This window comes from Nematostella vectensis, chromosome 1, assembly GCF_932526225.1.
Source record: "Nematostella vectensis chromosome 1, jaNemVect1.1, whole genome shotgun sequence".
Classification (NCBI taxonomy): domain Eukaryota; kingdom Metazoa; phylum Cnidaria; class Anthozoa; order Actiniaria; family Edwardsiidae; genus Nematostella; species Nematostella vectensis.
The window spans coordinates 13,666,415-13,676,434 of NC_064034.1; the positions used below are offsets into that span (position 1 = coordinate 13,666,415).

At 35.6% G+C, this 10,020-nt stretch overlaps 1 protein-coding gene across 1 annotated transcript; it reads right to left on the reverse strand.

The window, feature by feature from the left end:
* Positions 1 to 519: 519 nt before the first annotated feature.
* Positions 520 to 9,998, reverse strand: LOC5515846 (cilia- and flagella-associated protein 100). Its single transcript, XM_032385663.2, has 19 exons — positions 9,778 to 9,998; positions 9,175 to 9,261; positions 7,936 to 8,036; positions 7,672 to 7,864; positions 7,519 to 7,586; positions 7,251 to 7,414; positions 5,736 to 5,816; positions 5,308 to 5,425; positions 5,194 to 5,236; positions 5,012 to 5,085; positions 4,737 to 4,768; positions 3,603 to 3,675; positions 3,043 to 3,194; positions 2,862 to 2,960; positions 2,378 to 2,414; positions 2,178 to 2,257; positions 1,881 to 1,977; positions 1,302 to 1,421; positions 520 to 817 (listed from the first exon to the last, which is right to left on the reverse strand). The coding sequence occupies exons 1-19, from the start codon at positions 9,824 to 9,826 to the stop codon at positions 704 to 706; spliced, it is 1,782 nt and encodes a 593-aa protein (XP_032241554.2). The 5' UTR covers positions 9,827 to 9,998; the 3' UTR covers positions 520 to 703.
* Positions 9,999 to 10,020: the final 22 nt, after the last annotated feature.

The window sequence follows — 10,020 nt, forward strand, 5'->3', positions numbered from 1 at the left end:
CACCATCTTCTTATCCTCCGACACAACCTTCTTATCCTCCGACAGGACCTTTTTATCCCCGACACAACCTTCTTATCCTCCGTCAGCACCCTTCTTATCCTCCGACACAACTTTCTTAACCTCCGACAGGACCTTCTTATCCCCCGACACAACCTTCTTATCCTCCGACAGCACCCTTCTTATCCTCTGACAGCACCCTTCTTATCCTCCGACAGCACCCTTCTTATCCTCCGACAGCACCCTTCTTATCCTCCGACACAACCTTCTTATCCCCCGACAGCACCCTTTCTAAGTATTCCCCGACAGCACCCTTCTTATCCTTTGACACAACCTTCTTATCCTCCGACAGCACCCTTTCTAAGTATCCTCCGACAGCACCCTTCTTATCCTCCGACACAACCTTCTTATTCTCTGAAAGCACCTTCTTTTCCTCTGACAGCACCTTCCCTTCTTACAACACAGCCCTCTTATCTTCCAAAACCGCTTTCTCAGGAAAAAAAAAAAAAAAAAAAAAAAAGATGCAATAGAAGGTTCTTGTTTTATTAAAATCTAATTCAGTATATACAGAGCTTAAACTTGTTTCACTATTCTGTGTTATCTAGCAATTTCCTTATTTACAAACTTTGTGTGAATATTTGTTCAAAAGACAGAAAATTCCAGCTTTTAATACGGAAAGTGCCTAGTCTTCTTGGTCGAGCATTGTTTAAGTAAAGAAGTATTTGAGTTCTTCTTCTTCTTTGTCTTGTTTCTTGTCGGCATCTTGTTGCTTCTTTCTCGTCTGTGGGGGCTCTGACCTGAACATCAAGGGCTTGCCCGTCTGTATGAAATCGATTACATTGACATTAACAAAACAAAAGAAAACACTAAGAACTTCAGTAGATATGTTCTACAATGGCTAAAAATATAACTCAGCAACTGGACGTGACTACGATATATTAGTTAAATAAATATCCAACACAAAAGCAAATTTCGTTTGTTGTTAATTGTTATTTTTACAGAACTACAGTATTAAAAAGAAGTATAAAGAATGAACATAAATAAAAAAAAATATTCTATTCTATAATAAAATATTCTGACGAAATATTGTTTGCATATCTTAAAGAACAATAATATCATAAGATTTGAACAGTTTTGGACCTTGACGTATAAACAGCAAAATATCGAATATTAGGGACCTTAAGCAAGGACGACAACGACGGCTACGACAACGCGACCCTGTTTGTTCTAAGGGCGAAATGATTCTAGATCACAGATTCTAATATTATATAGATGGAAATAGCATGTTCCATGGTGGCTTGTACCTTTCTCTTGGGTTCGGCTTGAGCTCGCTCCAGTGCGCGCCTGACACGGTCCTCTTGATGTAAACGCTGCTGTTCCATCTTCTCTTCTCGTTGGCGCAGCCGACGTTCCTTCTCTTTTGCCTGTAAAAAAAATCCCCACAGTTGGAAAACAATGGCAACTATCTCTCCTTTTGTGTTTCTCTAATTAAAACAAATTTCTACCTTTGAGACCACCCTCATCACACCAAAAGGCACATTTTTTTGTCTTTGCAAAATACTTATTTATAATGAAAAAGAAAACAAAAACTTACAGTAGCCTATTTATCTTTCATAAAGTGTAACTATCTCATGTACTGGAAACTGAGCTTTAAGTTTTTCAGTTTTTTTTTGTTTGTTTGTTTTATATTCCGATCATTAATTGGGCAATCCGCGAGAAAAAATATATTAGCCTGAGGTGTTTCTTTAAAAATGGCCTTAGACATTAGCCTGTCGATAGTCTCAAGAGTGCACAAATGACGAGAAACCCTTTATAGGGACAACATTGTCTATGAAACAGTATCATGAACCTCTGTTGATAAGCCTGGAAGCAAAAAGGTTCACCTTTTCAGCCATCTCCACTCTCTCTGGTGGCATAATCTCGATCTGTTCAAAGAGCTCCTCCAGACGATTCTCGATGTTTGTCAGCATCTGGAGTGTGCTATAAAACAAGGAGGGATGCAGAGGTAAGAGTAGTAGCAGTTAGTAGTTATCAAGTATGGAGTACTAAACAGAGCAACGAGCCTAATACGGCATCATCTCCAGAAATTCATTAAAATGTCAGACAAATGCTGGATGTAGGAGATTACGAAAATCAGCAATGCGTTATTCTGCTACTTCCAGTTTCCCAGCTCTGCCTACCTAATGTTCGCTTCGTTGTCACCAATACAGTTGCGATACACTTCTTCAACTTTCTTGTTCAATGCAGCAAGCATTTTTTCCTGAGAAAAGATACAAAGAAATAGCCCGAGCACATTTAAACAATGAAAAAATGATGTTTCTATTACATCATTATTCTACTATGCAATGACCCAAAAACCTGAAGAAAGTATGAGACTTACTTGATCCTCTGCTTTGAATTCCCCATATGAAAACATCCTGAAGGCACATAAACAATCAGTAAAAGGTACAGAAGAAAAGAAATAGTGTGATGGCAAAGCTTTGATTCAACCTTAAAGGTATACGTATCGGTGCTCGAGCACGTTTCGATAGCGTTAAAAATATCCTTGACTTCCGGTAGCCATCCGTCGTACAGAAACACCGAGTCTCCACCATTATGAAAATTACTCGAGCTAATGCCGGCATTGATTTAGTGTTACTCCATTATTTGCACATGTTATATGATGCGGCCTGGTGTTTTTTTTTATGGTGTATTTGAGCTACTTGCAAACTTGTTTCACTTTTTTATTTCCCAGAACAGTAGTTCTTTAGTTTGTTTTGTCAATGTTTGCTTGAGAATTGCTTTAATTGTCAATTTTATCCAAGTTGAAGGCATAACGTTTTCCATCTCTATTGTAGGGATTTTTATTAGCAATAAATACCTACTTGGATTTCATTTCTAGCTCAGCAGCTCTTTCTTGCTCTCGTTTTATCGCATCATTCAAAAAATCAATCTGGCCTTTGAGGATTTCTGTCTCGTGATTCCTGAAAACAAAAGTGGGTTTAGGTACAACATGATGCACAATGCAGACATCCATCAGAAGACTAAGAATCCCTCGTTACTCACATGCGGTCCTGAGTCTGTTTGATGGTCTGTTTCATCTCTTCTAGTGCCTCTTCTGTTTCCTGACTATTTTGGATAAGGGAAAGATTCTGCTCCTCAAGTTCGGCAAAGATGTCAAGAAGCTGTTGCGGGTCACCAAAGAATAGCTCTGGTTCCTGCAGAATGATGCATTATCTAATTTAACAGTGATCCATGAATGTGTCCACAACATCTGCTACTTGTTTTGAGAATAATCTTAGCTGTCTGTCAATATTGTTCTGGGCAATATCCCCTACACATAGCCTTATCTTTGCGATAAATTTTTTGTAGTCACATGAAGCAGCATGCAATAAAAATCATGTAAAATTAAGCTCCGACAAAGGGCTTAACGCCTGAAACATCAGCGCAACTACACACAGACACGTTCAACATACTTTTCAATCTTGTGTTGATTTAAACCTTTTCTACACATGACTATGCAAACCATCTAGTTTTTCTACAGCTTGTTTTTTCTAGTTATACCATATAAGGTAGGTTTCGTAGTCTGAATAACATTTTTGTAGTAAGTTACAGGACGAACAAACCTCATCGCTGAACTCTTCATCTGTGTCATATGTTGAAGATGCAAGACTCTCGCCATCAGCATCACTTTTTTGTCTGCAAATTATACAAGGGATGCACTAATTGTAAGGGCAGTAAAGGCATGATTGTTGTCATGTACATATATTCTTATTACAATTGGTAGGAGGACTAAACAAACCCTATCAGGCTTTTACAAGTAGTCCACCTTTCTAAAAGGATCATATTTATATAGTTTCATTAAAGGTATCAAATTAGCTACATCTACAAGCGTATAATTTCATCACAAATAAGTTTAAGTTATCTTGTATCACAGCAATGCCAATCAAGCAGAAAGGAAAAAAAAAAAGAAAAAAAACATATAATATATACAACAGATTGATTATTTGGAGAAAAATCTAAAAATTGTTACACTCTAAAATGTAATTTTTGTATTGCTTTTTAAATAGTCTAAAGGAATTACAACATTTTAATGAATCAGGAATAGTATTCCAAATTGTGGATACTTTATTCCTAGTGGATAATTTGCCATAATTTGATCTACTGAGAGGTTGGCGTAATTTTTCGCGTCCCCTTGTATTATTATGATGAATAGTATGTACATATACATAGAAGTTATCAAAGTACTTTGGTAGATTTTTAGTTGTAAGCTTGTACGTGAAGCAGCCAAAAAGAAAGTCATTTATTTCGTTTAAAAGATTTAATTATTTGGAAAGTGGTTTTGATGGAATGAGGTAATCTGAAAAGGTCATTATTCAAGCAAGTTTCTTTGCAGTTTAAATATTTTGTCGATCCGAGTTTAGTAGTTATTTGCCCAAATAATAGCATAGTGAAGGTAAGGATAAACCAGGCAGTTATACTGTTTCCAGGACTTGCTGACTTATAAAGTGACGAAGCCTACATATAACTTCTATAGTTTTCGATATTTTTGTATTGACAAAATTTATGTATGTATAAATTTATGTATTTATCTATTGATAACTTAAGGTATGTAAGAGATTCTAATCTGTGATGCGATACAATGGTTTAACAACAGCTATAATTGTATCTGTGAGAAAATAAATCAATCGGAATCAATCTTCAATTATTCCATCTTTTCCTGCTCCTTAAAGTCATTGAATGCATTTAAAGCTTTTTACCTTTTAGATCCTTGAGGTGGGCTCCCCGACTTCTAAAATCGATATTGAATAACGATTAGTTATTATCTCTTGCCAAGGATAGAATAGTTTCAGGGTTTCCTTCTAAATGTTATACATACATGCCACCAGGGACCTAGATCTAACAACAGTGCATGTTTTAGGAAAGTCAACATTAATAACTAATCTTTGCCTTATTATTAAATACCAAAACCAAAAGTGTCTGGTTGTCAGATCTAGAGTCCACAATGAATTGGGCGCCATCGTGGATCAAATACCTGTACTATACTTGCTCGGCTGCTATCCTTTCTACTGGTTCTACTTGAAGTTCTATCAGGCATTACAACAGACGCTGAAAAAAATGTTTATTTATTAATGTATAGGTTGACATAGAATGCACCTTAAACATAATCTTCACATGCATTTAACCCTATAACATCAAAATTATTCTTAAATGTACCTCTTTTTTTGGGTGCAGAAGCTTTTTCTTTTTGTTTTGCTTGCTGAAAATGCAATACAGTTAGTTAGATGATTTTAGAATATGTCCTCTAACTCTCAAGCTTGATTATCTCACCCTTTTCTCTTCTCTGGCCTTCCGTTTACTTTCCCTCCATTCCTGAGGTGTCAGAGAATCGAGAAATTGTTTGTACAGTAGATATTCTTTGAGAAGATCCTCATTCTTAGAGATTTCACTACAACAAATCAAATTCAGAATATTGGTGTTAGAAATAGTACATACATCAGTACAAACACACATTGTGCATTTGCATACAGTGCAATAAGCAAAAGACAATAGAGTAATTATTCTTAAATATTCAAACATCAAACATTTTTTCTCTCAAAATGTCACTAAATCTCAGCATTTTTCTTTACCATCTCCCAGCGTCAAAACTAATACCATTCCATAAGAACTTGGCTTTGAGGTTGCTGACAAAATCTTGTGTCAACAACCATCCATAAAGTACCTAGGACAAAAAGGTTGGGTTTGAAGCAACGACTCACCTTTTGATTGCCATCATCTGACCATTAATTTTCTTGATTTCTGCTACTTTTTCCAACTTGAGCTTAGTTTCAGCTTCAGCTCTATAATAAAAGAAGCAGGTCAAAATGCTATGTCAATTGGAGGGATCATGTTACCACTCAAGAGTTACTTATTACACTTAATTTTCGTGTCACTTTAATTTCGCGAATTTCATGATTTTAAAAGATTCAGGAAAATAAAGTGACACGAAAATTAAGTGTCACGGAAATAAGGATGTGCGAAAATTAAATGCAGTGAGCAACAGGGAGAAGTGGAGAACTATTCTGTGGAGACCTTACAGTATGTCCCGAGAGGCACATAGACAAAGGTAACAGGCTAACAAAATGCTAAATACCCTTAAAATGAGCAATATCTTCACTATTATAAGCCTTACGTCTGTCGGGCAAGGTTTTCTGCACAAGGTTTTGAATGAGAATTCTTTCAGGCGCCATTATAATCGAAAACACGGGAAAAAACATTTCTAAAACCCTGAGAAGTATAATGAAAACTTGCTAACTGGAGATAAGGACATGAGGCTCTTCTGAAGGCGGTCATTAGTGTAAAAAAACAAACGATGTTTGTCTGATGATGGGGAAGATCAATGGAATCAAAATCGTGTTGCCGAAAAAAAAAATTTAAGCCTGGAATACAATAGAACATTGTTCGGGAAGCTTATTCAAGTACTTTATTTTTGGCGATCTGAGATGTGTCAAATAATACAAATGGTGATCTTGATTGAGTTGCTTCCGTTGAGAAAGTTTAGCAAAGACATATGATGACGAGAAACCAATCGGTGTTTTCCCTTTGACAAAGGAAAAGATTGCTTTGCTATGGAACTAAAATTTCTTCAACTGCATGAGAATTATGAAAAAGGTGTCATGTTGTCTAGGGATTGCTCAAGAACTCGGTTCTGGGACTTTTGAAATGTGTCAATCATAATTTGTTCTCCTGAGTTAAGAAAGAAGAGCAAACACATGAAACATGTTCCACATCTAGACATTGAAGCTGAACTGTATGTTGATGAATTTGAAATCGAAGGTAAACTGTATGTTGAATTTGATTTCAAGAGATATTTATTTTTTGAAAATTATGAACTAAGCTGTTGAAGAATGTTGTATAAATACTTACAGTGATTACAAAGATCCCAAATAATTATTGTGTTCTTTGTGTATTGCTTGTAACAATAAATATGACTTACAGGCTCCTGCAAAAAGTGAATCTAAAAATATATTTTTTTTTTGGAAAAAAAGCTCCACCGCAAGGTACATTAATTATCATCCCAAGGTGACGGGTCCTGTTCTTGTATACTACTAATGTACTGCATAAAATAATAAACTAAACTAAATACTTAAAACTAAAAAAAATTGTTAAAGATTGGATAATACAGAACTACTTGTAATAAAAGCTTCAGAAGGGAAAAATATCAGGGGGTATAGTATGACACAGCCCACAGACTGAAGTCTCCAAAAAAGTGGTTTACATCTAATATAACTTACACTTTAATTGCTTCAACTGAATTCTTGTCATTCTCCTTTAAGAATTCATCAAACATGGCCGCATCTTCTTCTAAATATTGCTCTGCAAGTTCAAGTTTCTTCTCCTCAGCCTGTGCTATCTCTTCCAACTTTCTCATTTCATCTCTTTTCACACCAAGGGAATACTAGTAAAAGAAGGATATATTAATTTACAAAAACGTTTTGTGTTCTATATATTTGATTCTTATTATATGAATATTTCTCTTCAAATAAAACATCACAAACTCACCTGAACAAGAAACATTTCTCTTTTCTTTGCAATAAAATCAGCTAAGTTCTCTTTTTCAACATGACGATCTACATATAAAAAAATATGTAAGAATAAAAAGCCATTTTTTATTGAAGAAACATATTACAAAAGTCAGGTTAATAATATCCACACCTCTGGTTATTGCCAGAGTAAACCCTGGATCATCTTTCACTGCAATTGCCCCATCTTTATCTTTCTTTTCCTCATCAATATCTTCATCATCACTGGCTTCACCAATGCGTCTCATAGCTGCTGTCTTGGCATTCACTCTAGATGTATATGTTGATTTTTCATGAACTTTTAGATTTCTTTGCTTGACACGTTCCTATCGAAGGAAATACACAGGTAATAATTCACCAAGTGTAACCTCCTGCATGGAAAAGGATAAATATTTACCTGCTGTTTCCATTGTCTTTCCTTGTCCCGTAAAGTAAAAATATCATTGTCTGATGGAATGGTGAAAGGATTGTGCTTTGGATCATGGTCTGATGCCACTACTGCAGAAATGAAAAAAAAATATTTAACCACTTGTACATAATGTTTTTAAACTTTGATCAGTGTAGCCTGGATTTTACGATTTACCTTGGGAGAAAGAAAATGCATCGTAAAATCAAGGTATCGTTACAAAGACGTCCTCGATTTTACAATATAAAGAAAAACCCTTTGAAAATATGGTTGTAGCGAGGTCGGGTTAATTATCAACTTTTACAAAATAATAATATTGTAACTGTACTCTGTGTAAGACTGCACAGTTTCTATCTGTACGTAAGACTGTATTTAACAAGATCTGTCAAATCAAAAAATTGATTAACTCTACTGTACGTTTGTGGTGTCTTGAGCTTTTTGCTCTTTGTTGATAGAGAGAATCAGTAATATTGTTTATTTGGATGTCCAAATTACGCTCGGGAGAACAGATTTGTATAGTAAAATCTAGAATATTGTTGAGTCCACTATCATAAAATTGAGGTAATTTTCTATACATTTCACTGTAGTTCCTCTGGGAGAAAGGAACGCTATAGTAAAATCCAGTATTCTTTTTCAGAACTGTGTAGCATTCTTGTCCCCCTAGTGATGCTTCCAAGAATACTTGATTTTTTAACCCCATCCAATGCCCTTCTTTTTATAAGTATAATTTATACTTCTCACAAGATGAAAATAGAATTCAAATGCAAGAGATGCAAAGAAGGAGGAAGAAATTGGAATACTGCATAAATTCTAGAATATCAGATCCCTTTAGTACATATACTTAGGTTAGAGTGGTTTTCAAAAACCAATGAAAAGTTTATTTAGTACTAATACACTGTAATGACTTTGTTCTCTTTTGTTCCGGCTTGACTATTACATTTTTACAACTACATTTTCTTGCACCGGATTTTGAAAACCACTCTATTCAGGAGGTAGAGATCTCTCTGCCAGATGCTAATAAATGGGTGAGGGATCATTTTTTTATCCTAGGATGACACAATCAACTCCAAACATTATCCCAAATCACCATGCTCTCTACGAAACTTAGCAGGTAGACCTTCATCTCCTTGCAAGATGCCAGGTATATTTATGGATCTGCAGGACATGTTTACTAGCATAGCATATCAAATTATTTGGATCACTGCTATCACCTGACTGAAGTTCACTTACTTGATAGTGCAGATACAGGTTTGCTAGAGCCTGATCTGACTGAGGGGAAGGTTACTTTCCCAGACTGCCGAGATGCTGACTGTTCTCCTAAAATACAAATTGCACAGACCTTTTTGTCTCAAGTCATCTTTGGCAAAAACTATAAGTTAGCTAAAACTCGTCTGCACCTGATCCTTTGAATTACTCACACAGGGATGGCACATATAGATAATTCCATCTATTACTATTTCAATAAAGGTTGTCAGTGCAAATGGCAAATGGAGATTGGCAAATGGCAGTTCTATCGCTATAAGTAATCATGCGTCTCGAAGAATATGGATAGATCAAAACAACTAACCTTTAAAGGTTACCAATGCTCGGCTCTGACATTGCAGGGCTTAATTGAACCCCTTAATTTTACGAATAATTAGTACCCATAAGCCATTTACCATTCGCCTTTTGCACTGACAACCTTTTGTGAAATAGGTGTATACTAAAATAAACAAACACCATCAGATGCCCTCTATATTAATACTGTTGATTTCATGTAATCCGAGGCTTCACTGATAAGAAGTATTCTTCATCACATTTCTACAATTTTAAAGAAATGATGTAAAAACTTACTCGATTTTACGATCTGTTTGTTGGAGACTTGCGAAGGCGATCGGGACATCGTGAAGTCTGTGCTGTTTTCAAACGATTCTTCTCCTATAGAACTATTACTTATTAACTTTTTAGAGGGGCTTTAACCCTTTCTGAAATAACTTTTTTTGCCGATAGAAAAGTAGTTTTTGCGCTTATTTTTAAAACTACAATATGGCTGCCATGTTGATATCGAATGGTGTCGAGGCTTCCTGTTGCCATAAC

Bases quoted from the DNA above. Each gene is read 5' to 3' on its own strand.
- LOC5515846 (XM_032385663.2), bottom strand. From the start codon at position 9,826: ATGTCCCGATCGCCTTCGCAAGTCTCCAACAAACAGATCGTAAAATCG. The intron at 5,237-5,307 runs GTGAGATAATCA...TTGCATTTTCAG, and splicing joins AGGCCAGAGAAGAGAAAAGG to CAAGCAAAACAAAAAGAAAA. The intron at 4,769-5,011 runs GTATTTGATCCA...TATCGATTTTAG, and splicing joins GCCGAGCAAGTATAGTACAG to AAGTCGGGGAGCCCACCTCA.